This window comes from Penicillium expansum, assembly GCF_000769745.1.
Source record: "Penicillium expansum strain MD-8 chromosome Unknown contig261, whole genome shotgun sequence".
NCBI classification, from domain to species: domain Eukaryota; kingdom Fungi; phylum Ascomycota; class Eurotiomycetes; order Eurotiales; family Aspergillaceae; genus Penicillium; species Penicillium expansum.
In genome coordinates, this window is record NW_015971315.1 from 211292 (window position 1) to 227423 (window position 16132).

The window sequence follows — 16132 nt, forward strand, 5'->3', positions numbered from 1 at the left end:
GGGTGTTCAAAGGTAATCCCGAAGCTGGTGCTCGTTTATAACAGGTAGATTCCCGTTGGCGTTTGATTATTATTATTGCGCTCCTGAATTCTCTTTTTTCATTAATTCTCCTAACTGGAATTCTCGCCTACAACCCCATTACTACCCCTCACAGGCTCACGGGTCTCGATTTCAACCATATCGATCCTAACCAAGATCAAATAGAACCAAAAACAAGTTGTGACACGATAGCTATTTGATACTATTTTTATATTGGAGATAGCAACACATCTTCCAAAATGAAGGGTGGCTCAGGTAAGGGGTTCTCTATCTCTCTAATTTGTCTAATCTGAAGATGATCCCCACCACATAGCGCCAGCGAAGAGAGCAATATCTAAAGAATTGATGCAGAAACCCCTTCCGTCGATGGATCGACATTAAGCGCTCACAACCGGGAAAAACTTGGAACTGATCTCGAAAACGGCCCCCTCGATCTCAGTGATACGGCAAAAGAGGAAAAAGCGAGAGATCCGAACATCGTCGATTGGGATGGTCCAGACGATCCCGAAAACCCTCTCAACTGGGCCTCGGGAAAGAAAATAAAAGCAACATGTTCTATTGCACTGATCACGTTTCTGACGTATGAACGGTCCTTCATTATCATTCAGATGATCAAAGCTAACCTCTGGTACTAACAGCCCTCTGGGATCATCTATGTTCGCCCCTGGCGTAGGTCAACTAGTCAAAGACTTCAATGTGACTAGCATTGAACTTTCATCCTTCGTGGTATCGGTATACCTGCTGGGATACTGTTTCGGTCCTCTGCTCATAGCACCTCTATCGGAATTATACGGTCGACAATACGTCTACCATGTGTGCAATGTTCTCTATGTAATCTGGACCATTGCCTGCGCCTTTGCGCCCGAGATGGGCAGTCTTGTCGTCTTCCGATTCTTCGCTGGCTTTGCCGGTAGTTGTCCGCTGACTATTGGCGCCGGGTCGATTGCGGATATGTTTGCACAGGAGCAGAGAGGCGGTGCGATGGCAGCTTGGGCTCTTGGTCCTTTGATTGGGCCTGTCGTCGGTCCAGTTGGTATGTTCATTTTCCTCATATTTTCTTAGTTGATAGCTGGATTGCTGACGTTGTTTAGCTGGTGCATATCTGGCACAGGCAAAGGGTTGGCGATGGAGCTTCTATGTGCTGGCTATGGCTGTAAGTCGAGACTGTGAACCCCAGCGCAGAACACATACTAATAGATCTGACAGGGTGGTGCTATCACTATCAGCTCGATTGTGACCATTCGTGAATCCTACGCCCCGACTATCCTCGCTCGGAAGACCAAAAAGCTCCAGAAAGAAACTGGGAATATGAACCTGCGCTCTGCACTCGACACAGGCCGTACACCGAAGGAACTCTTCCTATACTCCATTGTGCGACCGACGAAGATGCTCTTCCGCTCCCCGATCGTCTTCCTTCTTTCACTTTACGTCGGCGTCATTTATGGATACCTCTATCTGTTGTTTACAACCATTACCTCCGTATTCGAGGAGCAGTACAATTTCTCTCAGGGATCAGTCGGACTCACCTATCTCGGTTTGGGCGTTGGCTCTTTGATCGGTCTGTTCATTCTAGGAGCAACATCTGACAGACTGCTCAACTATCTATCCACCAAGAATGGCGTGACAAAGCCCGAGTATCGGCTTCCACCTATGATTCCAGGGGCGTTTTTTGTTCCCATCTCACTGTTCATGTATGGATGGACTGCCTACTACAAAACCCACTGGATTGTGCCTATCATCGGTACCTCCTTCCTTGGCACTGGCATGATGATCACCTTCGTAAGTTATCTTCCCCCTAACTAGTGACTCTTTTTTACTGTGGATTGACCAACTGACACTTGGACTTGTTGTCTAGATGTGTGTGAGCACATATTTAGTAGATGCGTTCACAGACTACGCTGCTTCCGCCATGGCGGCCAACACAGTGTTCCGTTCACTGGCAGGTGCCATGCTTCCCCTTGCCGGTCCGAAAATGTATGATGCCCTGGGACTTGGTTGGGGTAACTCGCTACTTGGATTCATTGCTCTGGCATTTTGCGCATTGCCAGTCGCTTTTTGGGTTTATGGCGAACGAATAAGGACAAGTCCAAAATTCCAGGTCAATTTCTGACCGGGTTTGCAGTACTCGCTTTAGGCACTGTTGGGGTATTGCGTCTACTTTTGCCTTTGCAAAACACAATTTGTAGTATAGATACGAGAGATGTTGAAGATGGATATTATTCGAGGGTGTGGGTTGGTCCCATGGATTTAATAGACGTGGGAGACGTTGAAGACGGATATGTTTCGAAGTGGGTTAGTGCCATGGGGTTTAAAACAATAGAAAAAGCACATCTACTGAAAAGTTTGCGCGTCAATTCTGTATACTGAATGGTAGCTGCTCCTCCAAACAAGAACATCGATTTCAGCTCCCGAGGTTCAGTAGGGCAAGCTCCATTCACACAACGCACGCATATACAAATTACCTAGGTACATATGTAGGTCAGGTCTATTGCTTTGACGCCTGAGGCCCCAGAATTGGATGCCTCCAATGCTCACGGCCCTTCATTTCTCTAGTAGATGATAGGAGGCGTTTAACGGGGCTGCAAGGGCTTGTCACTGCCTCGACAGCGTGTCTAGGCAGTATTTCCAGGCCCGTGGGACATTGGCAGAGCAAACAGACGAAGTGGGTGCTGATTGGTTCAATATTCATATCAACCGTGTAAGGTTCGTAGATATTTAACTAGGTAGAACCCGAGCCATTGGGCACTAACTTGGTAACCACATTGCTTACTCTTGATTGTGGCTAGTGTTCACTTCAGTTTTAACGTATTTCACAACCGAGTGGGTTAGCCAGTTCGACCTAGACCCATTACTGGGTCGTGCGGAAGACTATGTTTAAACCATTTTAATCACAATTGTATATCTCCTAATAGATTAATTGTTATGAAATAAGTATAGAAATCGAAGAAGATTAATCTTTAACATGGGATACTCGACTTTTGGCATTAAAGCCGCGGGATTTAGCCATGGCCGTCGATTGCGGGGCTTTATAGGCATTATACAGGCTTAATAGGTGCTTTCTTTTGGGATATAAAGTTATAGCATGTTAGAGCGAGAGAATTCCTTGATTAAATGATATCGGATTCTATAGATAGCTACATCACTTCCCCACGCTCTTTGTTCTATGAAGATCCAAGGATAGATATTTTAACGATTTCCATTACGCAGAAAACGAATTGTGAAGACCTCCTCGTTCTTATGACTGATTTCTCAAAAGTCATATCACTGCAATGCTTTCCTCGGGCTTAGAAGACATCTAGATACAATTGGCGGGTTAGGGTAGAATTGTCTTCTACGAAAAGTTCAGCGAGTAACTACTGGTTACCCAAGGCAACAAAACCAGTGTTGCATATTGACCGTCGAACAATGCATGATCTGTTTTCTACAAGCCCTGATGCCAGTGAATACCTGATAATGCAGGATTTATAGAATCATCAGAGGTAGGTGTATACGGACAAGCATCACTCGGTTGCTCCGGCTCTGTGATGATATAGTTCTTGATCTTGGCTTTTCCATCCCCGACAGCGTCGATTTGATTCTTCGCGCATGTTCCCTTCAGCGCCCAGAGGTAGCATGTTGGGGAGGGGGCTGGTGGTAGCCTATCTGTGTGCGTGGATGCCGAGGTGCCATTAGTTGAGTAGCTGGGTGTGATCTCGACCTCGCCCGTCTCCACATCCTTGCCATTCATCACACGCCGGAAGATCTCCAAAGCAGCTTCCGGTTGATACGAGGGGACCATATGACCAGACTGGTAGATACGGCTGAAGGAGAAATTCCCCTGCTGGCGCACCTGGCCCCAGACGTCTGAGCCATCGGCATTGCTGATATTCGCGTACCCAGCTGCTTGGAATGCGGTGGATGACTCATATTGTACGTCAAGACTGACCCTTTCCCCTCCCACCCAGTTACAGGCGAAGTCTCGATCTCCGTACACCAATGCTACTTGGACATTGTGCTCGAGGAGATAGGCAATGTCCCCGAGGTAACCTAGGGAGTCTCGACGCGCGTAGTCACCGGTGAGGTTGAATGCCCTCCCAACTGTGTTAGAGATCAGGGTGAAGTTTACGGGGACTCCTAGTGCCTGTTGGGCCTCGGCCTCGGCCAAGTAGCCGATGAAGTAGTTGGCGGGGAATGGGTCCAGGCTGCAGTGGCCGATGTCGTAGAAGCCTCGGTTACTGGTGAAGATGTATGCCGCTTCGACTTCTGCCTGGCAATTTGTGCTTGTGTCGAAGCATGCGTTGTTGACCAGTGTGACATTGCCGTACATATGGGGATCGTGCTTTGCGGCCAGATGAAGACAGTTGTCGATCTGGTCTTGACACCCGGATGGCTTCTCGTAGTCCTCGATTGCATCAGCCCATTGTGTCCTGTCAATCGCAGTCACTCCAAAGGTGTTTCGGTTGTAGGCGTAATCCGGATCAGCTGTTTCTTGTTTGCGAAGGTCAATGCATCCGTTGATAACGCCCAAGGTGTCCAGGTTTATCGGAGTGAAGGTGTCAGGGGCAGTGATCTTTTCATTTTGCTGATGGAAGTACGCCGCGAAGCCGGGACCGTAGCGCCCGCCGTAGGACTCTGTCCAAATGCTGACTCGATCGTTCTCGGATTGGTCCTTGTAGACATCGAAATCTTGAAGCCAGACTTGGGCAAAGTTCCAGAGATGCCGCGCGGCGTTAGCAGTGGTGTTGGCCGTGGACGTCAGCGTTTGGCTGCTAAACGTTCCGGTCTGGTTGAAGGGACCTTGAGTGTCAGAATCTGGAATGACATCCCCACTCAGCAGGTCCAAGGTTCCGTTGGTTGCGATATCGTAGCTGAAGCCAGTCTGGACCGGTTGGTCAATATAGAGCATGTTCGAATGCTTCGTCCAAGCGTACTCATTGCGGTACGTGGATTGGGAGTCATTTTTTACAGGGCAGGGACCATTTTCTGTAAACGCCCCGAACATCGACGATCCCCCGGGCCCACCTTGGAGCCATATCGACAACGGGGACGTCGCCGGGTCCGACTGGGATTTGAAGTACCAGAAGAATAGGCTTACGGGGAAGTCTTGGATTGCGTCCTTCATCGTATTCGGTGGAAAATTGACATAACCGGCGTATGATTCTGACGCCGAGTCACAGAAGTTACCCTAGCCATTCATACCTTAGCCTAGTTCGATATAGTTCGGTAAACTAGGGTGTCTTCTTACCGGCACCTTCTTGTAACTGAGCGTGACACCAAGAAGAACTTTGGAATCAATCCACTTTAACCCCTCCGGAGGGGGAGGGTACTGAGCGAAAGCCTGCCCAGAAAAGAGCACCGCACCGATAATTGTAGGTATGATCATTGCGAAGTTTTCACGAGGTCGGCATGCAGTGAGGATGGAATCAAGCAGGTATTCTGGTTAACTGGCATGAAAGGGAAGAGATTTTATGTGCTGTGTAAGAGTGAAACAAGGAAGGATTATTTGAGTATTTACATAAAAGTGTCTTCGTTACATCATAATCATTGCCAATGGGAGAAACCACAACTATGCTCATTCCTGGCCAGGACAACATTCTCTTCTCATTTTTTTGTTTGCAGCGGAGTGCCTGAGACGTCCTCCACCAAGTAGAAAACACTGTACCAGAGGGTTATTATCTATGGCCTACAAGCACACTGAATTTACACGTCACAATACTGTGTCGCTGTACTACTAACCATGTTCTGTCTTGTTACCAGAAGCAAAACAGGGGAACTCAGAGGGAATGTTAGGCGAGGAATTTAGCTAAGGACTGTTGTACAGCATATGGACTGCATTTGGCTTTACCTGTATAATGCTATTATTTTGTGGAGCTTCATCTCGACAAGGGTCTGGCCGCCAGAAACACTTCAGGGAATAAGCGGAAAAGACCAGGTCCAGGTGCCAGAAGTGAGCAGACCTGGAACGGATAATGTGGGCAGAGAGAAGAGTTCAGAAACATCATAATCATCCTCACTGTCTATGATAATACCACCTCAGAAAGTGGGATCATAGTCCGCATGCATCGACTCAGCTCTGCCACATATCCTAATTATTTCAACGAGAGTGGACTGGAGTCATACTCAGACGCAATCCATCCAGTGGCTAACCCCAATATGTAGGTGCGCTGGTATTCTTGGGCGACATGGCCCATCGCACCATCAATGAAGTTGTACCGATGGAGATGTTCGGATGCCGTGACATTCTCAATCTGGATCTAGGTTCCTTCCGTTACTGTAAAATTTGGGGAGCGCAGCTCGCCAGGTCCTTGCCACCTATAAAACCGTGACATTTTACATAACCAAATAGTCTACGCAACTACCGTCACCGAAACTGATCGTTGAAACTTTGCACAGAAGTATGATCGTCACTCGGAAGGAAATATGTCTGAGCAACGTGATTTGATATCATTTGAGTCATTTTAGTCCTTCTGCCAGTGCCCCAGATGAGTTCGGACGGAAAAATCCGCCGGTTTACCCGCCAGTACTTTTAGGACTGAGCTAACAACCATCTAGGCGTAGACGCGGTATTCTAGGGTCTCCTTACTTGATTAGGACAAGAGCGCCATTTCTATACACGAAATGGAGTATGTACAAGTGGTACGGAGCGAAAAGATCATCCATACCTTTGGTGTTTTTTCGCTCGAATGCATGCATACCCGAATGCGAGATTTTTACCCAGATCTGCATCTAACCTCAGCGTACCATCATCCTGTCAAAATTCCATACCCTGAGTCGAAGTCATACAAGTAACGGTAGTGTTGGAGTGGAGAAGAGATGGAGAACGTCGCGACAATCATGGAGGAAATGTGGAATCACCTTTGTCGTCTCGATGCTTGTGTCTGACGCAATTTCTAAGAACTCATGATAGACTTGCCTACACCTGGCCAATTCCTGTTCAAGGATAGCATTGAGCACACAATATCGACTCCTCAAACTATCCTCCGTATCGCTTTGAAGTTCAAATATTCTTTCCATACGTTTAACAAACGTGATCTAGTCTTTAGCCAACTTTCTCTTATCGTTAGAAATCATACCCTTCGCATCAGAAAGGTCTTCTACTCTGCCGCCACAATGCCCGACGAAGAATATTCAAAAATTGTGGGTGAGCTCAAAACGCTGATCGAGAAAAACGGATTGGTAGGCGACTTTGCTCGCGGCATTGAAAAAGGATTTGGTTAGGCCAAAAAGACCTTCTCGAAGCCGGAGGATACGAGGGTAAAGATGTTTAGGAGACTGTGACGTCCTTCCTGGATTTCTGTGATCGCTATGTGAAATGGGTGCCCACTACCACGTCTAGAAGGGATGAAGCACTCTGGATGCTGTCGGTGTTCTACTTTGTTTTTGATCAATGCCCAATATTCAGGAAGGACAAGCAGACTCCCATAAGCCCGGATGCTACTCCCGATCAGGCAGCCGTATCCCACTGGCGTCACAGTTATGCGAGAAAACTTGGCGAGCCCCAGTCAGTGGAAATTTGGTCCAGTACAAGGTAATTACGGGAGACGTCTATCTTGAGGTAACTGCGGACGTAAATCGTCAGCGAATTGGACATATTCCGCGATTCATGAAGCCGCACCAAGGTCTTAATCAACCCAATGATGTTGAAGCCCAAGATACTCCCGGCTACCAATGGAATCAAGTCCGTGGCATGTGGGTATTTGATACGTCCGAATCGGAAGATATTAATATCGGCACCGTGGTCCTTTTCGCTGTTTGTATGGCCCAAATCTCCTCTGTCATAACTGACGTGAGTCCCAGAGACAATGGGACGCGTAAGTATTGCTATGGACGCGAACGTGCACTGATCACGGAAATGCTATTATTTTCCTGAACGATGTCTTAACTTGCAAAAACAATAAAATAAAATAAAATAAAATAAAGAAGAATGACAGGCAAGGGGGCATATTCGAAGAAAAGCAGAAACCGTCCCCATATAAATTCTCTCCATACCAAAGCCGCATGACACCCTGTTATGCTTGTTATGACCGGATTAGAGGCACAATACGTACCACAGAAGGGGCCATCAGACGGGTTGTCAGACGGGCCGGAAGTTTGTAAGGACATTCCAATGGCCTTGTACAAGATTCATTTTCCGCAAGGGAGTGCCATTTCGCCTCTCCTGGCGTATGTACTAGGGGCTGTCTGGAATAATATATCTATTTTTTCAATATCTGTTTCGAAGAGAGTGAAACCTTGATTGAGCTATTAGGAAAGTGACCATTCAGCCAGAGCATTGAATCTATCGGACTGTGTACATACTTCTACTTTCCATTCCTTCTAAGAGAAGGATATCATCTATTATACAGAATATACCAAGGACCTGTCAGGCCCTAATTCTGTAGTTGCTGGCAACAAGTCGACAATCCAAGGGGGGAGGGGAGGAGACAGGCCTTATGAGAGAGCGGAGACAGAGATGGAAATAGGAATAAGAAAGAAACACTCGCCCGTTGGCTAGGATGGTACTTTTACTTCGTAGTACTAAGTCCCTGCATAGAATTCAGCCACCCAATGGAACAAAGTCTGGCATGCAGCTGTGTACTGTAGTGACGGCGGCGTCATTTCCATTACTCGGTTACCTCTACATAAGCTCGCGGCACAACCCGCCGGATTATCCGCAATTCTTCTCTGATGGTTGTAGACCAAGTCGCAGCTCTCAATTTTGATGTGGCATGAGCTGACTGGTTCTGTTAACTACTAAGGTCTTAGACTACTGCCCGCGAGAGAGTATAAAGTATTAGCTAGACGTAGACTACAGTATCTGAAGTTTAAAGGGCCTAATTTGCTAAAATTCACAAGAATATGCCTCTGAGAAATAACTTGCAACTCGAATTAAGTTCATAGAGACTTCACAACGGCCAGGGTGAGCCCACATCAAATCGCTTAGACAGCTTCCGTGGTAGTCCATAACCCTACTTTTTAGGTACAAAAGGTCTCGTTGCTTCCTCCACCGCAACCTGCTCATTGGATTCCCTTCTGTGAGTGAAAACCTTGTTCAGGTAATCTGGAAAGGCTCGGTCGGTCTTCCCTTTGATAGGATCTCCATAGGTCTCCCAAATCGGAATCGCACCTTCCCAATACTTTCTTCCGTCGCTTGTTTCCCAGTCAGGTTCGTAGCCCAAGACGCCCAAGCGCTCATGCAGGCGAGATGTACTCTTGTCAATTTCAACTCGGAGAACTGGAACACGCTTGACTTCTTCATCCTTGAAAGGACGCCGAGTATCATTCCATCTGTCCTCACTACCAAACATTCCCGTGACTATGTTGAACAGCGCCCATAACTTCTCATTCTCCTTAATGATCTCGTCGTCTTTGACCTCCTCCTTGCACGAGGAAATATGCTCGTTGTAGGGGAGCAGAGATGCATGTCCGTTAATCACAGCAGACCTAAAGGTGATGCCGTGACTGAAAGGTGTATAGCCACAGTAATAACTGTACACCTTGCTGGCTGTAACTGTGACCTTTGGGTGATCCTCTGGGTTGCTAAAAAGCACCAAAACCTCTTTTGGGACGTAACCATGAGCATACACGACATCATGATTGGGATTTTTCGGGTCCGGCATCATTCCCCCAATCAAGTTGATTACAGTCGGAAAGCCACCTTTGTCGAGCAGTTCGGGGAAGGTAAAATGTAAGATATGGGCAGTGTTGATGACCTTCTTAGCTTCACCAGCTTTACCGGGGTCGTCCCAGTCATCTACCATGTAAAAATGAGTTATAGGTTAACAGGGCTTGCATTATAAGCGTAGAATGACAATTGGTTACCATGGTGATCTTTCAAGTTGGGTTCGTAACCCTCACAAGTCTCTGCCATTTTATATCTTTGGGAAACGTAAAATGATCAGGAAGAATAACTGGTAGAAGAGAAACACGGAAGAACAGGAGAGAATGTTCTGAAGTGATCATGAAAAGAGAGTGGAGGACATAGGATATCTTCCATGTATTTGTATCCCGGATCAAGGAACACAGACAAAGTGAAGACACCGAATAGTCATAGCCAATGTCGCCCTTCATTCCCTGTGGTATTCGAGATACCGGAAAGAACGACCTATTTCCGCTCTCGTCGCTCTCATTGTTACATTCCGCACATTTGGTGCGGTGTAACAATCCATACATACATCGTGGTGATTGGTGATTTGGTACAGCTGATTCTTTCAACCGGCGAAACTTGACTGAGTGTTGGTCAAAATCAGGCTGGGAAGGGGGGTATAATTCCCCTTACAGATCTCGACTACATCTACGCCGTAAGCATATGTATGTTTTCAGTAGCAGATTTACATTTACATACGTGGTTGAGAGATGAGAAGCTGAAATACTACAGTAAACCCGATTAATTAAGGCGCTATTTAACTAGAAAAACATGTAATTAGGCTGGGATTTCGTATCAGGGACTTTTCTCAAGCTCCATGGAGGATATATTCTTGGACGGTGAACCGAATGCCGGGGTGTCTTCCCAATCATTCAATCCCCAGATTTCTAGGTAGCGGTGCTCGGCGTCACGAAGCCGAACACTGATTTGAACTAGGGTATCCTCCATCGTATGTGCTATGTTGTACATCTGCCCCTGGAACTGTAGCTGGGCCTGTTTGATCTCCGCATGCTACAAGAGCTCAGCTTTTGAGTAGCTAAGCTTGTATGCAAGTCCTTACAATAAACCTTGCGCTAAGCCTGAAGCGTGTAGAAGTGTCCCCCACGGGGGACACTTCTACACGCTTCAGGCTTAGCGCAAAAATAGGCTGAAATCTTCGATGTATCACTTAGTTGGCCTTCCAATTTCTCTTTCTAAGGTGACGTGCCTTATGCTAAGTCCGAAACGTATAAAAGTATCCCTACCTGGGACGGTTTATGATACGCGGTGCGTTGTACTAAGCCCGAAGCGAGCCGTAGTCTCCCTGTCAAGAACGGATTTTTCTCCGCACGGTCAGAAAGGCTCAATATCTTCGATCTAGAACTTAATTGACCTTCCACTAAATCCTTCCAAGGTGCCGTGGAGCATAAAAAATAGCCAGGAACCCACCACATAAGGCAAAATTTTGCTAACATCTAGACCCTCGAGATAGATATCCTATATAATACCTACGTCCTTCCAATTCCTCTAATCCCAAACATAATCATATACCACACACATATCCATTACTAAGTAATCCGAATCCTAAAGCGTCCAGCTCGAGTCTCATATATATTCCCGGTGAACCCTTCCTAGGTGCTCCTTCATGTTATCCTTCCGGTTGAAGGTCTTTTTACAACTAGGGCATTCAATGGAGCCCGGATTGACATGTTGGGTCCTAATATGACGCATCAACACACTTTCGCAGCTGAATGCGCCGCGGTGCTTACAGTCTATCCACTGACATTCAAAAGAGCCGTAGCGATCCCTGACAAACATCTTGTCAATGCTAGTTTCCAATGTGAGAGTAGTTTTCTTACTCTTGTTTCTTGGCTGGGCGACCACGAGCACGATGTCCCCGAGTAGTCGGAATACCGCTATCTTTGGGCGGACTTGGTTGTTGCACAGTAGACGCAGAGTACAAGGCTTCGACGCCAACGGTGTTCTCAACTAGAGGGTGATGGTTTGTAGCTGGGCCTTCGATGGTACCATTCCACTGGACCGGGAGGCCCTGCATAGCACCCTGGTCCATATACTCCAGATTGAAAGGAGCAATGGTGGAAGGCAAGGCAGAGTTAGGGTGAAGTAGTGCTGCACCAAGCGACACACGGGGGTTGTAAAAGCCGTACTCAGTGGATAGTGGCTCTGCGGCAGTAACAAAAGGTGCTTGAGTAGCAGACGTCTCCTTGTAGAAGGTAGAGTCCTCGTTCCCAACGTCATGAAGTTGGGGTAGACTCGAATAGTCCACTTGGTTATTGCGCGATGGCCATGCCATCTCGAATATAGTAGTGGTAGGGTAAGACTAGACTGGTACGAGATTGAGACGTTGAAGGACGATCAAAATGTGTGTTTTCGAGTCCATTCTCAGGCTGAAGAAACGGGCTATTTATGTAAATCATTCTCGAGGGTCTTTAAAAAATCAAGTCAGGCTCAATATGTACATTACATGTACTTTTTTCACATTCGTACTAAATTTGTAGGGCTGAGCCACAACTAGCACCCCCTTATTTTTACATAATCGTTATACCGGGCGCTCATTGGGCATCACATGATTATTACGTAAGCTAGATTGTGCAGACACCTGGGCAGCTTTTCCTGTTATCCTAGCGTTCCTATTCCTGCTTCAAAATGAGTTCTCATAGTGACCCGTGTCTCCCTTCGGGGTACACACTTCACTCCGGCTACCCTTCGGTTCCCGAGTATTTACATCTTCGTTCAGCCGCCGGACTATCGGTGAAAACACCGTCCCAGGCGGCCCCCGTTGCTACGGGAAGCTGGTATGGTTGTTATATAACCTCCGACGCGATAAATGGCGACCCACGGCCGATCGGGATGGGACGCGTGATTGCTGATGGCGGCTGGTATTACCATATCGCAGACATAGCTGTCCACCCTGAACACCAAAGGAAAGGGCTTGGGGACGTGATTTTGAAGGCTCTCCTCCAGCGAATCAGCCAGGGGGCTCCGTCAGATGGAAAACCCTACATTTCTTTGTTCGCAGATGAAGCCGGGCGAAAGTTGTATTACAAGAATGGGTTCAAGGATGCGGCGCCTGGTGGGTTGGGCATGGTTTTCAAATCCTAGTTATAGCGCATGTAAGAAGATATGATATGATAAAGCTTCGGCCCCGAGGGAAGAAGGTGATGCAGGAACACTGAGACATCACGCGAGGGTATTAATCCACTGTCCTAACAAGCCTGACGATGGCTGTTGGGCAGTGCGAGCCCACTGCATGAATGTACAGGGGGCCATGGAGCATGCTTCACTATGCTGTACTCATAGTCTAGTCTCTTGCCGCAATATAATGACCGTTTGAAAACCGAATCGACGGCTGATGTTACCCATTCGTCCTAGCGCTGCCAGTGCTTTACTCTCTGAGTATGAGGGGCAAGCATTCGATTGCGCTGGTTTAAGTATCATATGGCACTGCTATCGGAGCTGTTGGCCGGCTGGACATTCTCTCGCTGCCTAGCCGCAACTTTGTGCGTAGTTCATACAGTTAGATTCTTTCAGCGTTCTATTATTTATTGTTAGACCCTACTTCAGAAGATGGACCTTTGCTTTATATACCAAGACTTAATCGTGAAAAGTAGCTAGCTGGTCCTGAGTCTAGGCCCACATTAATGATGAAGTCGTCACTCTTGGGACAGCTTAATCCCTTCAGAATCCATATCATTTCTTTAACTTACTTTATACTCCGTGTTTGAATCGGTACTGTAGCCTACCGAGGTGGGAAAGAATAGAAGCGCAGCATTTCACTATATTAATCCTCAAAATTATATCAGACTAAAAAATGGCCAATATCATTTACGTAGTATCTGCGGCCCTCTTTTAGTATGCGACACTTTTTTGGTATCTTACTACCTCCACCATTAGGGATGGTAATCCCGAAATAGCCAATTAGGGCCGTTTTCCACCGACATTATTTTATGGACTTGCAGCCTTCGCCATCTATACGCGATAGTCCTAAGACGATTTGAACCAATTTCGCCTTGTTTTACCTCGCATAGAAAAAGCGTCTCCGAAGGGGAGACTCCTACACGCTTCGGCCTTAGCTCAAGGCTGGTTATATACAACCTCAACTTCCGGACTGAAGATTTATGCTGGGGCGGAGGTATTGGTCTGGTGAAGCTAGACATGCATGTTGGCATTATAAATGACGATGATAAGGAATTAGAGTATTTGACGACATTGAATGCGCGAGGTTGTGGCAAGACCCTGTACAAGCAGGCGTTCCCGTCGTGGACAGACAGAAAGATGGAGGAGTTCAGGAACTTCCTATGAGCTGAAAATGCAGGCAATAGACATGGCTAATACCTACCTAGTCTCACATAAGTACGCACTGTCTTGGCATATATTCTTTATTCTCTTCCGGTGATGCCATGCTTTCAAAGACTGGAAAGAGAAGTTAGCCAAAAGAGAAGGTGCTAGTGACTGTTACCAGGATTCAATAGTAACTTAGGCCAAGTTAACTCACATTCCCTTTTAGCTTGCTTACTCTCGGCCGTGTCATGCCACAGCCTCAACAGCCATGTAGCGACCAGTGCATCCCTCAACTCCTGTGATATGCTCCTCGTGATGGATACTTTATACTTCTCACCCTCTGTTTCTTCAACGGCTACCTGTCTTCCATTGGAGTCGCTCCACTTGTAACAATTCCGACCGACTTTCCAATTTGGTTGGATATCAAACAACAGGAGTTGTTGCGTGCCCTCGTTGAATAATGGCTTATCCGACGCGGTTTTGTTCGCACTTAACATCGCCTTGAAGGATATCTTTTTAAACCGCGTCTCAAAAGTCTCGAAGCGAATATTCCCTACCATTTCGGGCACTGCGGCAGTGATGTAGTACTTGGCAGGTATGTCGGTCCGGTAATGTGCATTCACAGGGTGTGCAAGGTAGAAAATATGTCGCTTTCTTGATTTGCTAGCAGTAACACCCTCGTTCTGGTTCTCGTGCTCAGAGACATCTTGATCAACTCTTTCGAATGCGACGGACGAATCCTTGTTCGAGATTGACTTGATGTCACTGTTTAATTGGTAAAGTGGTGTTGATGTTGCGGACTCGGCGAGGACAGATTGACCTGACAGAAAGAAGACGGCGGGGCCAAGGATATCATTTGACGGGTTTCTGCCTGTTTTCTTGTACGATTGCAAGCCTGAGTCCATCATCTTGGGCATCGAGTTCGGCGGATTTCTCAATATTGCTCGCAATCCAATGCGTGATTGTCAGACGATGAATAGCGCAGAGGATCTCCAACAATGGAGCTGGAGAGCAGGAGATAGTATCATTTGTAATTTCCGTTGTCTTAGGCCGTAGTAGACCGTAACTGGGGCATAAATACCTTGACCACCTGAGGTCGGGGCCAAGATCACTTGGGTCGCCCGCGTGGGGCGGCCCTGGCCCGCAATGACGTTAGTTACGTAGGTACGTCCTCCAGGGCCCCCGCGCGTACCTATCTCGCTATACATGGTCATACTCAGGCACACCTACCTTAACAATACATATGAAAATAGACCACAATTATACGAGGCACTTTACTTCTCTTTTCTCATGTGAGGATTCCCTGTGCCGATCACATGAGGCGGATGGGCCAAGCTTGGGGGCCGGGCGGGGTGCAAGCCACCAAATGCCACCAACAGCCAAATTTAGGCCAAGATAAGCCCTGGAAGCTAATCTTAAGTAATGAGCACCAGTATTTGCATCATCGCCAAGCCTGGAGATATCTATATTAGATACCTTCAAACTTCAAATATCAGCTTTAAGTGGAACCGGGTGTTCGAGGGGTGTAGTCGTAGGACCCGAGCGCCAAACCAAGCTTCACCCCGGGACCCATCGTAGTGCCTGTCCAGGCGCCCAGGTGAAAGCGGATGCCGTCTTGGCACTAACCCTGGGGTTACGAACATATTCATTGGAGTTTGAAAGTTTATCAAAATAATATTGGCGTTCTTCAACGGACAAGCTGGTCTCGATTTTATGGAGGGTATGAGAAAGTCAAAATGAAGATTCCATTGAGTGCTGCGTTAATTTGCTCTAAATGGATTTTCATTCTTAATGATAGAAACTTCGTTAAGCGGTTGTTCGAGAGAGTTAGGGTAAGGGTGCGTTAAGTGCGCATTTTGCACAATTAACGCACCCCTGTTATTTGAGAGACTTGGGGCAAGGGTGCGTTAAGTGCGCACTTTGCACAATTAACGCACCCCTGTTATTTGAGAGAGTTAGGGTATGGGTCGAAGGTCTCGACCCATACACATACTTAGCGTATTTGCTTAGTTTGTAACCCAATTTGGGGCCCCAGACCCAGTACTAGGTCGTGCGGAAGACTAGACTTTCGCAAAGCTCCAAAAGCCTGAAACCCGACCCGACTCAACCCTCAAAAGGGTTGGGGTTCGGGCCTATTCCTAAAGCTCACAGTAGGCTTCGGGCTTTGGGGTTAGGCCTATAGCTCGAAGAAAGGGCTAAAGGGGGGGG

General features: G+C 47.1%; 6 protein-coding genes across 6 annotated transcripts; 2 read left to right on the forward strand and 4 right to left on the reverse strand.

Annotated features, from left to right (window-relative positions):
- Window positions 1–278: 278 nt before the first annotated feature.
- On the forward strand, window positions 279–2149 carry PEX2_076350 (MFS transporter; the record flags this gene model as incomplete). Its single annotated transcript, XM_016744905.1, has 6 exons — window positions 279–294; window positions 391–619; window positions 678–1072; window positions 1131–1192; window positions 1246–1818; window positions 1895–2149. 6 exons carry the CDS (start codon window positions 279–281, stop codon window positions 2147–2149), a joined length of 1530 nt encoding a protein of 509 aa, XP_016598388.1.
- Window positions 2150–3460: 1311 nt separating this feature from the next.
- Window positions 3461–5401, reverse strand: PEX2_076360 (Peptidase S10, serine carboxypeptidase; the record flags this gene model as incomplete). Its single annotated transcript, XM_016744906.1, has 2 exons — window positions 3461–5203; window positions 5264–5401. 2 exons carry the CDS (start codon window positions 5399–5401, stop codon window positions 3461–3463), a joined length of 1881 nt encoding a protein of 626 aa, XP_016598389.1.
- A 3565-nt stretch (window positions 5402–8966) lies between these two features.
- Window positions 8967–9758, reverse strand: PEX2_076370 (FMN-binding split barrel-like protein; the record flags this gene model as incomplete). Its single annotated transcript, XM_016744907.1, has 1 exon — window positions 8967–9758. One exon carries the CDS (start codon window positions 9756–9758, stop codon window positions 8967–8969), a length of 792 nt encoding a protein of 263 aa, XP_016598390.1.
- A 1719-nt stretch (window positions 9759–11477) lies between these two features.
- Window positions 11478–11936, reverse strand: PEX2_076380 (uncharacterized protein; the record flags this gene model as incomplete). Its single annotated transcript, XM_016744908.1, has 1 exon — window positions 11478–11936. The coding sequence occupies one exon, from the start codon at window positions 11934–11936 to the stop codon at window positions 11478–11480; it is 459 nt and encodes a 152-aa protein (XP_016598391.1).
- Window positions 11937–12289: 353 nt separating this feature from the next.
- Window positions 12290–12745, forward strand: PEX2_076390 (GNAT family N-acetyltransferase; the record flags this gene model as incomplete). Its single annotated transcript, XM_016744909.1, has 1 exon — window positions 12290–12745. One exon carries the CDS (start codon window positions 12290–12292, stop codon window positions 12743–12745), a length of 456 nt encoding a protein of 151 aa, XP_016598392.1.
- A 1324-nt stretch (window positions 12746–14069) lies between these two features.
- PEX2_076400 (uncharacterized protein) lies at window positions 14070–14841 on the reverse strand (the record flags this gene model as incomplete). The annotated part of the gene is made up of 2 exons (XM_016744910.1): window positions 14070–14095; window positions 14160–14841. The coding sequence occupies 2 exons, from the start codon at window positions 14839–14841 to the stop codon at window positions 14070–14072; spliced, it is 708 nt and encodes a 235-aa protein (XP_016598393.1).
- Between the last annotated feature and the right edge of the window lie 1291 nt (window positions 14842–16132).